At 52.0% G+C, this 17,726-nt stretch overlaps 1 protein-coding gene across 3 annotated transcripts; it reads right to left on the minus strand.

The window, feature by feature from the left end:
• Positions 1-3,777: 3,777 nt before the first annotated feature.
• Positions 3,778-17,496, minus strand: KRT222 (keratin 222). Of its 3 annotated transcripts, none has more exons than XM_029074595.2 (6): positions 17,317-17,496; positions 11,890-12,018; positions 7,836-8,056; positions 5,593-5,669; positions 5,009-5,114; positions 3,778-4,199 (listed from the first exon to the last, which is right to left on the minus strand). In XM_029074595.2, exons 1-6 carry the CDS (start codon positions 17,410-17,412, stop codon positions 3,971-3,973), a joined length of 858 nt encoding a protein of 285 aa, XP_028930428.1. In that variant the 5' UTR covers positions 17,413-17,496; the 3' UTR covers positions 3,778-3,970. The 3 variants fall into 3 exon arrangements, with proteins under 3 accessions (XP_028930428.1, XP_039769579.1, XP_028930431.1); XM_039913645.1 differs by having other exon boundaries at positions 11,890-12,014; positions 17,317-17,397; XM_029074598.1 differs by lacking the exon at positions 17,317-17,496 and adding an exon at positions 17,235-17,311.
• Positions 17,497-17,726: the final 230 nt, after the last annotated feature.

The raw sequence follows: 17,726 nt of genomic DNA on the forward strand, positions 1-17,726 counted from the left end.
CCCCCGATTAGACCGTAAGCCCGTCAGACGGCAGGGACCGTCTCTATCTGTTGCCGACTTGTACATTCCGAGCGCTTAGTACAGTGCTCTGCACGTAGTAAGCGCTCAATAAATACTATTGAGTGAATGAATGAATGAATGAATGAATGAATCAGGCTTCCATCCCCGTCACTCCATAGACATTTCCCTCCCAACGGTCACCCAATCGTCCTAGCCAAATCCAACGGCCTCCACCCCATCCTGATCCTCCTAGATCTCTCGGTTGCCTTCGAAACTGTTGACCACCCCCTTCTCCCGGAAACGTCCTCCAACCTTGGTTGCACTGCCACTGTCCTCTCCCGGTTATCCTCCTGTCTCTCTGGCTGCTCATTCTGTCCTTCGTGGGCCCCTCCTCTGCCTTCCATCCCCTTACTCTGGGAGTCCTTCAAGATTCGGTTCCGCGTCCCCTTCTATTCTCCATCGACACCCATTCCCTTGGAGAACTCATTCTCTCCCATGGCTTCAACTACCATCTCTCTGTGGATGATTCCCAAACCTACATCTCCAGCCCTGATCGCTCTCCTTCTCTGCAGTCTCACATTGCCTCCTACCTTCGGAACGCTTCCCGTGCCCATAAACGGAACTCCCGTCTTCCCACCCACACCCTGCCCTTCCCGTGACTTTCCCGTCACTGTAGAATCACCCCGATCTCCCCCGTCTCACACGCCTGTAACCTTGGCGTTATCCTCGACTCACCTGTCTCATTCGACCCGTATATTCAATCTGTCGCCAAATCCTGTTGGTTCAGCCTTCACGCCACTGTTAAGATCCGTCCTTTCCTCTCCGTCCGAACTCCTACCGCGTTAATCCAAAGCCCTTATGATAATGTGGGTATTGGTTAAGCGCTTACTATGTGCAGAGCACCGTTTTAAGCGCTGGGGTAGATACAGGGTAATCAGGTTGACCCACGTGAGGCTCACCGTTAATCCCCATTTTACAGATGAGGTCACCGAGGCACAGAGAAGTGAAGCGACTCGCCCACAGTCACACAGCTGACAAGTGGCAGAGCTGGGATTAGAACCCATGACCTCTGACTCCCGAGCCCGGGCTCTTTCCCACTGAGCCACGCTGCTTCTCCTCCTGCCTCGACTACAGGGTCACCTTCTTTGCCGACCTGCCTGCCTCCTGCCTCTTCCTACTCCAGTCCTTAGGTCGCCCTGCCGCCCGGATCGTTTCTCTACAGAAATGTTCGGTCGTGTTTCCCCGCTCCTCATTAACCTCCGGTGGTCTCCCAACCGCTTCCAGATCAAACAGAGACTTCTCACCGTACACCTGAAAGCCCTCGATCACCTCGCCCCATCCTGCCTTCCCTCTGTGATTTCCTACCGCAACCTGGCTCGCGCACTCAACTACTCAAAACTCAAAAATCAACATATTCACTGTACCTCGATCTCATCTGTCTTTCTGTCTACCTCTCACCTTGTCCTGCCTCCCTCCTGGAACACCACCCTTCTTCATAACCGACAGGCTATCACTCTCCCTGCCTTAACAGCGTTATTAAAGGCGCATCTCCTCCAAGAGGTCTTCCCTGACTAGGTCCTCATTTATTCTTCTCTCACTCCCTTTTCTATTGCCATTATACTTGGATGGTTCACCCCTCCCTCAGCCCCACGGCACTTATGCACATATCCGTAATTTATTATTTATATTAATGTCCGTCTTCCCCACTAGACTGTAAGCTCGTTGTGGTCAGGGAACGTAGCTATCAACGCTGTTCTATTGTACTCTCCCGAGTGCTCAGTACAGCGTCCTGCACACGATAAGCATGCGATCGATCGATTAGTTACTTGGCTCATGCGTGACCTTGAGCAAGTCACTTAACTTCTCTGAGTCGCAGTTTCCTCCTCCGTAAAATGAGGATAAAATGCTATATTCACTTGGAAAATCGCCTTCGTTGCATAATGTCCCTCTGCCTGATTTTTCAGGAGGAAATAAAATGTTATCCTCTTAAACAATGATGAGTGGTATTTCCTCATGTGGAAAAGAGGAGTTGGGTCAGAATGCCTGTGCATACAGGTTTAGGCCATGGGAGTTTCCTTAATGATAATAATAATAATACCGATAATGACACTTGTGAAGCACCTACCTTGGACTAAGCCCTGGAGTAGATGCAAGAAAATTAGGCTGGACATAGACCCTGTCCCACGTGATGTTCACAGTCTAAGCAGGAGGGAGACTAGGTATTGAATCCCCATTTTCTAGATGAGTAAACTGAGGCACCGAGAAATTCAGTGTCTTGCCCAGGGCCGCACATCAGAGAAGAGGTGGAGCTGGGATTACAACCCAGATCTCCTGACTGCCAGGCCCATACTCTTTCAATTTTTAAAAAATCGGTATTTGTAAAGCATTTACTACGAACCACGCACTCTACTAAGAACGAGGCTAGGTACAAGCTAATCGAATACCTGTCCCAGATAGGGTTCGCTCTCTTAACCCCCATTTACAGATGTGGTAACTGAGGAACAGAGAAGTTAAGCGACTTGCCCAAGATCCCGTAGCAGACGAGTAGCGGAGCCGGGATTAGAGGCCAGGTCGTTTTGACTCCCAGACCCGTGCTCTGTCCACTAGGCCTTCTAGTAGGTCACATGGCTTCTTTGAAATGCGTGCATAGCAACCAGGATTGGAAGAGGAGTAGGATCAAAATGCTGGCTTTTGCAGGCGTGTGCCACTGGAATTTCTTGGAAACAAAGATCTGTGCCATAGTAAGAAGAGAAAGAAGGTCTGAAGGCCACCGATAGAGGCTCATGAGCTGGAGTCCGGGGTAGAAAGAGAAGGGACAGAATGTGTTAGCCCTGCAGAGACGGGCACACCGGCCGGGCAGATTCCGGAGAAAGAAGACCGGGGGATGGGTTATCATAATTCATAGAGCGTCTGTTGTATTCAACACGTGGGAGAGTGCAATAGGAGAAAAAGAGTTTCGAGAGCCCTTTTGCCTTTCTCTCCCTTACCCCCTTCTTTCCTCCCTTTTTGCTACTGCCCCTCTTATCGCTTGCTAATTCCCCACGTAACAGCTCCCTCCCTGCTTTTGCATTGCAAAAATTACAGCGAATGGTGGGGCAATTATGTGAGTAAATACGATGCACCTCTTCTCCTTCTTAGATGGTGAGCCCTGTTTGGGACGAGGAATGTGTCCAATTTGATTAATTTATACCTACCCCAGTCTTAAGCCTTGTTCGTGGCACCTACAAAGCGCTTAGCAAATACCACTGTGGTTATTCTGTCCTTGTTTCCATAATTTCTGTCATGTTGGGTGCTTGCACTGGGATAGATAGGGCAAGATACTTAATACATATAATAATTGTTATGATTATAAGTAGTTCTGCTCATGGAAAAAAATACCCCTGGCTGGGTTGATTTCCCCACTGTACAAAAAGCCATCTCCAAAGGGAAAAATTCCGGCTACAGTGATAGGGAATCGCCTTTACACAGTCATTCGTATTCCTTTTTGACAATATGAAAACGATTTTAGGCGTGTACTAAGATGATCTTCCACTTTTAAGAGGTGTCGTAATTGATAAATATATTATGACTCTAGTTTTGAGGCATGGACTGCAAAAATAAACTGTTCAAATGTTTTGTTTGACAGTTTAAACCAGGATCGCAAACGTTTCCAGGTGGTCGCAGGTAAAGGTCAAACCGAGTCTGCGTAAAGTTTACATGGCGAGGTTTTAGGAAACCAATATTTGGAGAGTAGACGGGAAAAAGCCAAGACCAAAAAAAATAAAAATAAAAAATGGGTAGGCATTAAATTGGAGGAAACTTTTAATCCCTTACAACCCGTCTTCCAAAGAGAATCAATTCCACTTTACTCATCTTTAAATAACGACAAGATTTGACGACATTTCCTAGTAATAGTTTGGGGTGGAAGGAGATCATGTCACCCACCTGATTCCATCCTTATTTCCAAAGCCATCAAACCAAATCTTTTGGGTTAATTAGCTGACGAGGCAGGTTTGATAGAAGGGATGCTACAAGATCGTCGCATAATGAGCCTAACTTCAATATCTGGTAGGTTATCCTGTTTAGTCTGCAAACACCCTTCGTCTGTGGCTGCTAAATGTAGATCGAATCGCAGAGAAACGGATTTTTTCCTCAAGTGAGGGTTATCTTTAAAGAAGGAACCTTCCCATTCTTTGATAACTTCATCCACCTTTTCGGTCCTGAAAGACAGAAATCAGACCTTGTGGGGTCAAGGAGATCTTCAACGGGGGTACCGGGAATAAGGAAAGATTTAGGAAAAGTACAACGATGAGATGGAGGGACTATGTATAGAGAGACTCAGATTTTAGAATTTCGAACCTTCGGGAAAAAGAGTGAGGGAAGATGAAGCCGCATTAAACCTGAGTTCACGCCAGCCGATAAATTGGAAAATTCTGGCGGGAATACGGATCCCTGGACGCTCGTCAGCTTGAATGGCGGCATGACTTTTATTTAGGTGAGAGGATGACAGAAGGGAAAGAGAAATTGATTTTGATTTGAAAACTCGTTTACATTATTTAGGGTAATAAGAAGCATACAGTCGGGGAGGGCGGTTAAATCTCTTTTTCAGCTTTTGGTTTGAGCTGAGAATTGCTGCCTGGAAGCAGGCATCCATCCCCTGCAACTTCTGCTAGCACCGTTTCCCCCACTCCTCTCCTAGAGGCCAAAGAGCGATGCTGCTACCCTGGCAGCCCCACCAACTCCTGGAAACTCCGCCAAGCTATCCTAGAGGAAGCGGAGGGCTTCTCCCAAGCCCGTAGCGAAGTTCGTCATCATGGAGTTACCGCTCTGACCCCTGCCCCTCTGGATATATGTGACCTAGGCTTATGCGGTCGTCCCTGAGTCCTCTAGCGGGAGAGCAGAGGGAGAGTGGGAGAACTATTCTCCTTGTCTTGGAGAACTCGCGTGCGGGACCAGTGGGGTTCCCCCCCCCCCCCAACTTGTCAGAGGGGGCTCATTTGGATTTCTAAAGTGAAATGATTTCTCTTACTGTATAGTACCGCGTGCTTCGGCACTCTCCTTCACAATACTTCCGTTTAGAACTGCCTGCGTGGTCACCGTTTCCACCTTTTCGTTCCCCGGCTTGTGCGTGACATCTGTTTGAGAAATAATAATCACGGTAATAATAATAATTATGGCCCTCGTCAAGCGCCAATTAGTGTACCGAGAACTGTCCTAGGCACCGGAGTAGGTACAAGTTAATCAGGTTGGACCCAGTCCCTGGCCCGCGCCAGGCTCCCACTCTTAATCCCCGTTTTACCTATGAGGTAACTGAGGCCCAGAGAAATGAAGCGACCTACCCTAGGTCACACAGCGGACACGGGACAGAGCCGGGATTAGAACCCAGGGCCGTCTGTCTCCCAGGCCCAGCCTCTATCCACTATGCAGTGCTGCTTCTCGTCATCTGAGGCTCGGCTACTTTGAAATACTGTAATGACCAAGGACGAAAGCTTTTTATCTGTACCGTGTCTCATCTAATTATATGTCTATAACTATAGGGTCTTTTCAGGGCTGTTGGGCCACATAAATCATCATTTGTAGTTTACTTCGGTTCACTCGCATCAGAGGACTTACCTGAGGGTAAGATAAAGCCTACTCTACTTGTGGAAGGTTTTACGTCTTCTTTTCCGGCCTGGATAGAACCATAGTATCTGAGAAATGGAAAGAATGAAAATAAAGACGTTAGGAAAAAAATGAACAAAAATCACGACCGCCTCTATCAGCCTCCTCACTGCTCCCCCGGCCTCCGGCCCCTCCCATCCAGTCAGTAATACACACTGCTGTCAGGATGATTTTTCTCAGATGTCGTTTGGTTCGCGGCTCAGTGGAAAGAGCCCGGGCTTGGGAGTCAGAGGTCATGAGTTCGAATCCCGGCTCCGCCACTTGTCAGCTGTGTGACTGCGGGCGAGTCACTTCACTTCTCTGTGCCTCAGTTCCCTCATCTGTAAAATGGGGATTAACTGCGAGCCTCACGTGGGACGACCTGATGACCCCGTATCCCCCCCAGCGCTTAGAACGGTGCTCGGCACATAGTAAGCGCTTAACCAATACCACCATTATTTACACGCAGCGACCAACCCTTTCCCTCCACATCAAGGAGAAACTCCTGAACACTTGATTAAAGGCTCTCCACCGCTCTCTCTCTTCTCATTCATTCAGTCGTATTTATTGAGTTCTTACCGCGTGCAGAACACTGTACTAAACGCTTGGGAAAGTACAACGCAACATTGAACAGTGACATTCCCTGCCCCAAAAGAGCTTACAGTCTAGAGGCAGGGAGACAGACATCAATTCAAACAAATAAAATGACAGATATATATATATATATATATGTATAATTTGGGCTGGGAGGGGAAAAGAGCAAAAGGAGCAAATCAGGGCAACTCAGAAGGGAAAGGGAGATGAGGAAAAGTGAGGCTTAATCTGGGAAGGCCTCTTGGAGGAGATGTGCCTTCAATAAGGCTTTGAAGGGGGGGACATCCGACATTGTCGGATTTGAGGAGGGAGGGTGCTCCCTTACCTTTATATTTTAGTTCTCTACCCGCCGCTCCGTCTTAGCTCACCTTCTACCTGGACCTTGTTCTCGACTCTCCCGCCCGTGTTCCTTGGCTTTCTCCCTGCCTGGGATTCCCTCCCCATGGAAATCCGGGAAACCGCACTTTATTTTGAGAATATTCCCGAAATATGTCCTTCAGGAAACATTCCCTGATGAAGTTTTACGACCCCAAACAGCGTCAGTGAGAAGCAGCGTGGCCTAGTTGGACAGAGCACGGGCCCGGGAGTCAGAAGGACCTGGTTCTAATCCTGGCTCCGTCACTTGCCTGCTGCGTGATGCTGGGCAAGTCCCTTAACTTCGCTGTGCCTCAGCTTCCTCATCTGTAAGGGATTTAGACTGTGAGCTCCACGTGGAACCCGGACTGCGTCCGACCTGATTAGCTTGTATTTGCCCCGGTGCTTAGTACAGTGCCTGGAAAAGAGTAAATGCTTAGCAAGTACCATTAAAAAAATAAAAATCCAAGAACCACCCTCACTTATCTACTTTAGGTACATTACCCAGTGGGCTTCAATCATTCTGTATAAATCGCAGCACTTTGTAACAAAGGAATCTGTTACAATGAGGTTTCATTTTAAAATCCGGTGTTCAGCGGTGGAGCTGATGAAGGGGGAAGGATTCCCTTTTGAGATCTCTTTCGTCGCGAACGCGCGACTCCCCTCCAGTGACATTGTGATGGTGGTTCCTAAGCGTACCCTTGGGCCCAGAAAAGATGGCGGGACTCGAGGGAGATGATAATAGTGGCGTGTGCCTTCTAGACTTGGAGCCCGTTGTTGGGTAGGGATTGTCTCTATTTGTTGCCGAACTGTACTTTCCAAGCGCTTAGAACAGTGCTCTGCACACAGTAAACGCTCGGTAAATACGACTGAACCAACGAAGGAATGTGTTAAGTGCTTCGTATGCGCCAGGCACTGGGGTGGGTTCAAGGAAATCAGGATGGGGACGGTCCCTGTTCCACGTGGGCTCACAGTCTTGCTCCCCAGGCACAGAGAACGGAAGTGACTTGCCCAAGGTCACGCAGCAGACATGTGGCGGACCTGAGATTAGAACCCAAACCATCCTCTGACCCTCCCCGGGCCCAGGCTCTTTCTGTGCTGCTTTTATTTCATTTTTGTTTGGGCCCTTTTCTTCCCTTTATATGAGGCGCTCAATCAGTCGATCAATTAGTGGTATTTACCAAGTACTCACTGGTACGGGACGCTTGGGAGAGAACGGCGCCGTGGACTCGTTAGGCGTTCCCTGCCCCGTAAGCCAAATCCAGTACCTGATCTCTTCCTTTTCCAAAAGCCGCCGGTATGTTGCAATCTCTTGTTCCAACCTCATCTTAGCGTTCAGTAGAACTTCGTGTTCTTGAAGCTGTTTCTCGATGCCGTGCCTGACTTCCTGGAGTTCTTTCTCTAAGCCTTCAATCACGGCTTCCAGATCCTGGAGTTGCAGCTGGTGGTTCTGTTCACTGGCATGCAGAGAATTTTCCAGGCCCCTTTCCTGTTGGAATCAGATCCGCGTTAATGGTCCCGAGTGTTTCTGGGGAGTTTGCGCGACGTTCTTTCTACTCGGTTGCATTAAAGCAAAATAAAGGTTAAAGGTTTTTGTCTTTCGTTTTCTAAGCCGCCCATTGAGAATAAAAAAAATTGGTAGAGGAAAGGCTTCTGCCTAAGGCGAAATACCTCACTGTGCAAGGATAGGCATGTATTTTTTCCAACGGGATTCATAAAGGAAAAATGTCATCTTAGCCATCGGACAAGGGAAGCAGCATGGCCTCGTGGAAAGAGCAGGAGCCTGGGTGTCAGAGGACCTGGGTTCTAATCCCGGCTCTGCCACTTGTCTGCTATGTGACCTTGGGGAAGTCACTTAACTTGCCCGCGCGTCAGTTGCCCGACTGTAAAATGGGGATCAAAATTTTGGGCTCCGAGCAGGACAGGAGCTGCGTCCGACCGGCTTATCTTGACTATACCCTAGCTTCAGCGCTTAGAACAGTGCTCTGCACAGAGTAAGCGCTTAACAAATACCAACATTATTATTTTAGTAGAGCGTCTGACACATAGTAAGCACCTAACGAATGCCATTAAAAAAACAAAATAAGTCATCGCCTAAGTCTTTTAGTTGTTCCTGTCAATTTACCATGAAACCTGAGGGTTCGATGGAACACAGTAATAATGATAATGGTGGTATTCGTTAAGTGTCCGTTAATCCACTATACTAAGCGCTGGAGCGAATACCTGCAAATCAAGTAGCGTGGCTCAGTGGAAGGAGCCCGGGCTTCGGAGTCAGAGGTCATGGGTTCGACTCCCGGCTCCGCCACCTGTCAGCTGTGTGACCGTGGGCGAGTCGCTTCACTTCTCTGGGCCTCAGTGACCTCATCTGTAAAATGGGGATTAACTGTGAGCCTCACGTGGGACGACCTGATTACCCTGTATCTCCCCCAGCGCTTAGAACGGTGCTCTGCACGTAGTAAGTGCTTAACAAATACCCCCCCCCCCAAAAAAAAATCGGGCCGGACACAGTCCCTGTCCCACCCGAAGCTCACACTCCTAATCCCTATTTTACAGAGGAGGTAACGGAGGCTCCAAGAAGTGAAGTGACTTACTCGAGGTCACACGGTAGACAAGCGGTAGAAGTGACCAAATCAGCGTTTGTCCACCAATTATTATTTTGGACCTCAATAAAGCTCATCGATATTATTTCCATTTTGGAGGTGGATAAACCAGCGCAGAGGTTTTATTGATGTATTTTGAATGGTCTTTGTGAAGCGCTCGGTCTGTGCCAGGCGCTGAACTCAGCGCCGGGGCAGATACAAGTCAATCAGTCGGGACCGTGTCCCACGTGGGGCTCACGTCCCTCATCCCCTTTTCGGCGAAGCACGGAGAGACGAAGTGACCTGTCCGAGGTCGCCCGGCAGGCAAGTTGTGGAGCCGGGATTAGAAGCCGGGTCCTTCTGACCTCCAGGCCTGTGCTCTGCCCGCTGGGCCCCACTGCTTTCCCATGTTCGGTGACGCGACGTGCTCGCTGCCACAGAGGTGGTCAGAAGCAGGGAGGGTCAGCGGTCTCCGTGGCCACCGGTCGCATTTACTGAGCACCTATTGCGTGCCGAGCACCGTACCGAGCTTCCGGGAGAGTCCGACGTAGCAGAATTGGTAGCCGCTTTCAGCGCGGCTAGGGAAGCGGCCTCAGTGGAAAGAGCCCGGGCTTGGAAGTCAGAGGTCAGGGGTTCGAATCCCCGCTCCGCCGCCCGTCAGCTGTGTGACTGCGGGCAAGTCTCTTCACTTCTCTGGGCCTCGGTTCCCTCATCTGTAAAATGGGGATTAACCGCGAGCCCCACGTGGGACGACCTGACGATCCCGTGTCTACCCCAGGGCTTAGGACAGCGCTCCGCACATAGTAAGCGCTTAAGAAACGTGAAGCAGCGTGGCTCAGTGGAAGGAGCCCGCGCTTGGGAGTCACAGGTCGTGGGTTCTGATCCCGGCTCCGCCGCTTGCCAGCTGTGGGACTTTGGGCAGGTCGCTTCACTTCTCTGGGCCTCAGTGACCTCATCTGTAAAATGGGGGGTTAAAACCGTCAGCCCCGCGCGGGACGACCCGATCGCCTCGTATCCCCCCCAGCGCTTAGAACGGTGCTTCGCACATAGTAAGCGCTTAACAGATGCCGCCGTGATCATCAACAGACACCAACATCATCGTTATTGTTGGTATTACCGCCCACAGCTAGACCAGAGGGGGAGACAGACATTAATGCAAATCAATAAATTACGGATACGTACGTAAATGCCGCGGGGCCGAGGGAGGGGTGACTGAAAGGAGCAAATCCGGGAGCCGGGGCGGTGCCGAAGGGAGCGGGAGAGGAGGAAATGAGGGCTTGACCGGGGAAGGCTTCTTGGAGGAGACGGGCCTTCAAATCAAGCTTCGAAGGTAGGGAGAGTTGATTGTCTGGCAGATACGGAGAGGGAGGGCGTCGCAGGCCAGAGGCAGGATGTGGGCGATAGGTCGGTGGTGAGATGGGCGAGATTGAGGTATAGCGAGTGAGCGGGTTGGCATTAGAGGAGTTACGTGTGTGGTCTGGGTTGTAGTAGGAGAGCGGCGAGGTCGGGTGGGAAGCGACAGGGCGATTGAAAAATGGCACCGGTATCTGTTAAAGCGCTCACCACGTGCCGAGCACCGTTCTGAGCGCTGGGGGAGACACACCGTAACCAGGTGGTCCCACGTGGGGCCCACAGTCTTCATCCCCGTTTTCCAGATGAGGCAGCCGAGGCGCCGGGTGGTTAAGTGGCCTGCCCAGAGTCACACGGCAGACGAGTGGGAGGAGCGGCATTAGAACCCGCGACTTGGGCCACGCCGTCTCCCTTCTTTCCTTTCTGCGCTGCTCTTCTTCCTGGAAGAATCGACGGTCGGCGGGGGGGGGGTGGGGGGGTGGGGGGGGCAGGCCCCGGAGGTTCTTGGGGGCGGGCAGAACTTTGGGGTGGAGAAATGATCCGGGTGGGAGAGCGAAGCGAGGACTAGAGAGGGGAGAGGCGGGAGGTCAGCAGGGAGGCCGACGCAGGAATCGGGGAGGGGCAGGAGAAGCGCCTGGATTGATGTGGGAGCTGTCGATGAATACGGGGTCATCGGGTTGTCCCAAGTGGGATCCACGGTCTTAAATCCCCATTTTACGGACGAGGTAGCCGAGGCACGGCTCTGATAAATGCTCATCGGCGATGAATAAATAGCCCCGAAGCCTATTTGCCTACCTTGATTTCTCTAGGTGAGATTCTGGGGATGTTGGGACAGGATCTAGTGACAGATCCAACACGTCGGTTGAATGGGGGAGATGATTCGAGGATAACGCCAAGGTTTCGGGCTTGCGAGACAGGGAGGATGGTGGTGCGGTGATGGGAAGATCAGGGGGAGGGCGGGGTTTGGGTGGGCAGATTTTGGGCACGTTAAGTTTGAGGGGTTTAGAATTTTAGAAAGCCTTAGCATTTATAACAAAAAAAAAAACCAACCGTGCCTTTCTCAGCACCTGGTGACAGCAGGAAGATAACAATAATGTTGGTATTTGTTGAGCGCTTACTACGTGCGGAGCGCTGTTCCAAGCGCTGGGGGAGATACAGGGGAACGAGGTCGTCCCACGTGAGGCTCGCAGTTAATCCCCGTTGGACAGAGGAGGGAACTGAGGCCCAGAGAAGTGAAGCGACCCGCCCACAGTCACACAGCTGCCGAGCGGCGGGGCCGGGAGTCGAACCCATGAACTCCGACTCCCCAGCCCGGGCTCCTTCCGCTGAGCCACGATAAATGAACCCTCCTTGGAGAAATCAACTCTCGGATCCATTTCCGGACGGTTCTTACCACGGCGTGGAGAGACTCAATTTCCACTTGCAGATGATGCCATTCGCGCCGGGCTTGCTTGAGCTCCGCTCTGGCTGCCTTCAAAGCCTCTACATCTCTGTCCATCTTTTGGTTCACGTCTTCTTCTAGCTACGAGAAAGACAGAGCAAAGCGTGGTATCGAGGGGCCAAAATTTCATAATGATAAGAACGATGACGATGACGATTGTGGCATTTGTTAAGGGATTACTATGCGCCAGGCGCCGTACTAAGCACTAGGGCGAATCCGGGCAAATCGGGGCGGACGCAGGCCCCGTCCCGCATGGGGCTCACAGTCTTAATCCCCGTTTCACAGAGGAGGTGACGGAGGCCCAGAGAAGTCATGGGACTCGCCCAAGGTCACACAGCCGACAAGTAGCGGAGCTGGGATCGAACTCTGCTCCTCCTCCCCGCCCAGCGCCGCTACTCCCTCCCTCTGCTCTACCCCCCTTCCTGCCCCGCAGCACTTGTGTGTGTGTCTATATATATATATATATATATGTATATGTAGATATCATTCTATTTATTAATGATGTGTATGTATCTATAATTCTATTTATTTATACTGATGCTCTTGAGGCCTGTCTACTTGTTTTGTTCTGTTGTCTGCCTCCCGCCTTCTAGACGGCAGCGTGGCTCGGTGGAAAGAGCCCGGGCTTGGGAGTCAGAGGTCATGGGTTCGAATCCCGGCTCGGCCACCGGTCAGCTGTGTGACCTCGGGCGAGTCGCTTCACTCCTCGGTGCCTCAGTTCCCTCATCTGTAAAATGGGGATTAAGACCGTGAGCCCCGCGTGGGACGACCTGATCCCCCCGTGTCTCCCCCAGCGCTTAGAACGGGGCTTGGCACCGAGGAGGCGCTTAAGGAACACCGACATTATCATTATTAGACTGCGAGCCCGATGTTGGGCAGGGATCGTCTCCTTCGGGACTTGCCGGGCGCTTAGTACAGTGCTCCGCACCCAGTAAGCGCTCAATAAATACGACCGAACGAATGACTGAGCAGGGAGTAACACTGCCAGAACTTGCAATCCACGACCGGCGTTCTTTTCTGGATTTTACCCTCCCCACCGTTGAGTCGTCACCCGTAATGTGACTCGGTTCCGGGACGCAAAGGTGCACGTTTTCATTCTCATTAGGGAGAGGGGAAAGCTTAGTGATTTTTGCGTGGGACCTCCGGTCTGGTCCTTACTTTAGAGCTGCGATTATTTGGGTGAAAAAACCACTTCGGTCTGCGTTCCCCAGTCCATTTACCTGTTTCCTTTGGGGGTGCGGACCCGTTCAGACCCGCTGCGGGGAAAATAGCGGAAGTAATGTGTGTTACTGTAAGCTCCCCGCAGGCAGCGATCATACCTGCCAACCTTCTAGCCTCCAAGTGCTTAGCACAGTGCTCTGCACACAGTAGGCACCCAGCGACGTACCCCTCGTTGATTGATCGATCAGATTGACGCCTGGCCTCGGTTTATGTTTCTGGCACACTCAGAAACCAGGTTTTCGTCGCACCTCTGGAAAGGACTTTGGGATCCTTTCCCAGTACGGTGTCTTTTTCTGAAATTTCCCAGAGGAGCACATAAAATAGATACTTATTCCCGATTGACCGGTTAATGGGGCACTCCTGGCATACTCCCATATTTCCTAACTGGTCCCGAGTATAAAGGAGTCTCAGGATTTAGAGACTCTCAAAGAGATATCAGAACGTGGGGAAGCCAGAATCGATACGCGGGGCGATCTCATGTCCCCCCGCCGTTCACCGAAAACGCCGATTTCCAGGATCCAGAATCCCAAATGCTCTCCGTGGTCCAAAGGTCCGGTCGCCGAAAGACCGAATGAGTAGCGCGCAGCACATTTTAACCTCCCCTGATTTCTTTAGGGGTTAAGCGGGGGAATCCGAGGACTGAATTCTTAGCCTTCTTTGGGAGTTCAAGTGGGAGGCTCCGGCGAAGAACCTCACGTCCACTGTGCGGGGTGCCGTAGAATTGGGTCGAGTCGGCCGTACCCACGGGAACGTCCGTGCCGAGACGTTTTTGATTAAAGAAAGCCTTTGAAGTAGGCGCATCCTGTGTCAGAGCGTAGAACGGGGAGCTCGCAAGTGGGTCACTCTCGTTTCCGGTTTTGCGTCTTCTCGTCTCTGTCTCCACGGCGGGTGAATTGTGACACCCACGTGTGTGGTTGGCGAACTCAGAGGTGGAACGAGAAGCACTTCGGAAATATTCAGTGCCACCGAAATGCTAACGGATAATGCCCTGGCGCCTTCCTGCCGTTCTCACTTCAGTACTTTGCGGTGTCGTCCCCCCCCCCCCCCCGCCGGCTGTGTTGATGTTAAGTGCCTATTACGTGCCAAGCACCGAACCGGGCGCTGGGGTAGATACGGGATAATCAGGATGGACCTGTCCCACGTAGGGCTCGCGGTCCTAATCCCCGTTTTCTAGATGAGGATCTGCAGAAGCGTTCAGGATGTGCCAACCCCCTCCCGTCTACCTCCGTATCGAACAAAAATCCCTCACCTTAGCTTTAAAGCAGCCCGTCACCCCGCCCCCTCCTACTTCACTCCGCTTCTCTCCTCTACTCCCCAGCCCTCCTACTTTCCCCTTCTAGCGCTAACCTTCTCACCGTGCCTCCACCTCGCCCGTCTCGCCGCCGACTCCCGGCCCACATCCTGCCTCTGGCCTGGAACGCCCTCCCCCCTCAGATCCGACAGTGACTCCCCTCCCCTTTCAAAGCCTTACCGAAGGCCCACCTCCTCCGAGAGGCCTTCCCAGGCCAAACCCCAGTTTTCCTCATCTCCCGCTCCCTTCCGCGCCGCCCTGACCTGCTCCCTTTCTCTTCCCCCCCTTCCCGGCCCCCACAACACACACATATATATATATATATATATATACACCTGCCATTTTATTTATTTGTATTGATGTCTGTCTCCCCGCCTCTAGACCCTGAGCTTCTCGCGGGCGGGGAACGTCGCGGTTTATTATCGTATTGTCCTCTCCCAAGCGCCTGGTACAATGCCCTGCGCACAGCGAGTGCTTAATAAATACAACTGAATGAAAGTGACTTGCCCCAAGTCGCCCCCCACACAAGTGGTGGAGCCGGGATTGGAACTCAGGTCCTCTGACTCGCAGGCCCGCGCTCTTTCCCTTAGGTCACGCTGCTTCCCTTTTCCTTTCTAACGACCCAGAAGACAAGTGGCTCCTAAAGAGATTTAGAGAAGCCACGTGGGCTGGTGGGTAGGGTGCGGGCCTGGGAGTCGGGAGGATCTGGGTTCTAAACCCGACTCTGGCACTCATCTGCCGCCCGGGTCCCTTCGCTTCTCCGTGCCTCGGTTCCCTCATCTGTAAAACGGGGATTAAGATGGTGAGCCCCACGCGGAACGGGGACTGTGTCCAACCTGACTGCCCGGCACAATATTAAGCGCTTAGCAAATACCGCAATTATTATTATTATTATAAATTATTCCAGTGAGAGAAGCGATATAGTTCCCCGGGGTCTGTCGGAGGAGGAGTCTAAAATAGGCCCTTTCTCCCTTGGGGGCTGCCATTTTGATTCGAAGTCTTCTTTTAAGAAGTCTAATCGCAGAATTTTCCAGTGGCGTTGTACAGTCCAGCCCCAACGTTTCCCACACTGGATGTAGAAAGTAAATAAAGCGTTTCAATTCTTACTTTTACATGCCTCGTGGTGATTTTAAAATAATGAAGCTGCTGTCGCTTCCTTCATGCAGATAGTAATGATGAATACTTGTATTTAATAATAACGATGGTGTTTGTTAAGCGCTTACTATGTACCAAGCACTGCTCTAAGCCCTGGGGGAGATACAGGGTCGTCAGGTTGTCCCACCTGGGGCTCGCGGCCTTAGCCCCCATTTTACAGATGAGGGAACCGAGGCCCAGATTTGATAAATGCTTATCAGAGATTAATAAATAACCCAGCGGGCCAATAAGGGCCCGAATGTACGGTCCGGTGATTTCCTCTCAAGATTTCCCTTTTCGGCAGCGTCCTTATTTTCCACCGTTTCCCCAGTCCGTACTTCATTTTACCGTCTCTCTCTCTCTCTCTCCCTGTAGACTGTAAACTCCTCGCGGGCGGGGAATACGTCTGTTTACTGTTGTGGTATATTCTCCCAAGTGCCGGGTACAGTGCTCTGCACACAGTGAGCGCTCAGTAAATACGATGGACTGACTGGGTCGTGTCGGTCAGCGCCGCCGTCCTGGGCCTCCCCCGGCGTTTAGTGCGGTGTTCGATCTAGTGATCCTTCGGCATTGCCTTCGGTTTTCAGTTCTTAGGGACGTCACCGATCCTCGAAGAGGTTTGGACTGAGATTTTGTCAGGAAGGCTGACGGATCTATATTTGCCACGGTTTTTTTCCGGAGTGTCTAAGCGTACGCCTGGTTCTGCTGTATTTTGCTGTTAAATCTTTTAGTCAGCTCCAAAACGACAAGCCCCGGGAAATTAGGATTTAGCCCTTTAGTCTTGTTCCCTTCTTGCCCCTTCGTACTCCGCCGAATGGGATGGAAATAATCGTTCCTGCTCTCGATTTCCTGCAATACGCGGGACAAGCCAAGTACAAATTCTCTTATTTGTGATGGTATCCGTCAAGTGCTCACTACGTGCCGGGCACCGTACTAAGCGCCGGGGTAAGATACGAGCTCACCGGGTCAGACAGAGTCCGTGGTCCCCGTGGGGCTCCCGGTCACGACCCCCATTTCACAGCTGAGGTAACTGAGGCGCAGGAAACCGAAGGGACTCGCCCAAGGTCACCCAGCAGACAAGTGGCCCGGCCAGGCCCAGAACCCAGGTCCCCCTGACCCCCAGGCCCGCGCTCCGTCCGTTAGGCCGCGCTGCTTCTCCCCGCCTGAATTTGACCTGAATTTTGGAGTTTTTGGTCGGGAGAAAATTCAGCCCAACAGCTCACCAGATTGTCCCGCTGATCTGTGTGCGATGTTCATTGGTTCATCGAAAGGCAAACATTCTGAAAACAAACCGTACCCCCCGAGACATATTTGGCATAGTTTTCCCTTCAGACAGTCTGCAGAGCTCCTCCATCTAACCCCTGACATTATAATCTTTAGGCTGGCCCCCGAATACGCCGTCGACCGAGAGGTCTCTCCGTCTCCTCTCCGGAGGATAATGGAGAGGCCGAAAGAGGCACCGCGCAGTTGCCCGGAGCCTCGTTTCGTTCCCGAGCACGTCACCGGTCCGTAGACCATCCGAGGGCGTTCCCCGGCGTCGGTTTAATTCTACGATCCGAGCGCGGCATCTTCCCCTCCGGACCGAGTCCCCCTGCGGTACTCTCTTCGTCCCTTCCCCTTTACGCGCTGCATCGAAAGGGAAATACCGTACCTCGCGGAGGCCCAGACGGGAATTGGGGAAACGGGGACTGTCTCCTTATCCTGGAAGGTGCCTGTCTGTATGAAATCATTACCTGGATTCTCGTTGAGAGCACGGTCTCTATCTGATTTCGGGTGAGGAGCCTTGCATAGTTTGCCCTGATCTCATTGAGGAGCTGGGACAGCTCCATTCCCTTCCCCACCCTCCACCTTGGCTAACCGGACCTGAGATGGACGGGATGAGCCGGCTGCTTCAGGGTCTGCTCTGCCGGCGGCCGGAGCCCAGAGCGAGGGGGGGGGGGACATAACGGAATTAAAGATGCAGAGCTCCTTTTTCAGAGGAGAGCTCGAGTCACGTGGCTCTGGCCAATGGCGGGGATTCTTGCTGTGAAAAGGCGTCCCCCGCCGCCGGTGCGGCGCAGCCGGCCCGATGAGGACAGGGGACGGAGCGGGCCCCGTCGGCCCCTCGACTCGGGAGAAAGACGCCGCGGACCGGGAGGTTGCC

Source organism: Ornithorhynchus anatinus, chromosome 11, assembly GCF_004115215.2.
Source record: "Ornithorhynchus anatinus isolate Pmale09 chromosome 11, mOrnAna1.pri.v4, whole genome shotgun sequence".
In the NCBI taxonomy this organism is placed as follows: domain Eukaryota; kingdom Metazoa; phylum Chordata; class Mammalia; order Monotremata; family Ornithorhynchidae; genus Ornithorhynchus; species Ornithorhynchus anatinus.

Coding starts and splice junctions, on each gene's coding strand:
- KRT222 (XM_029074595.2), bottom strand. CDS start 17,412: ATGGAGCTGTCCCAGCTCCTCAATGAGATCAGGGCAAACTATGCAAGG. Junction 8,057..11,889: donor TTGAGTCTCTCCACGCCGTG/GTAAGAACCGTC, acceptor TGATTCCAACAG/GAAAGGGGCCTGGAAAATTC. Junction 4,200..5,008: donor GAAGCACGCGGTACTATACA/GTAAGAGAAATC, acceptor TCTGTCTTTCAG/GACCGAAAAGGTGGATGAAG.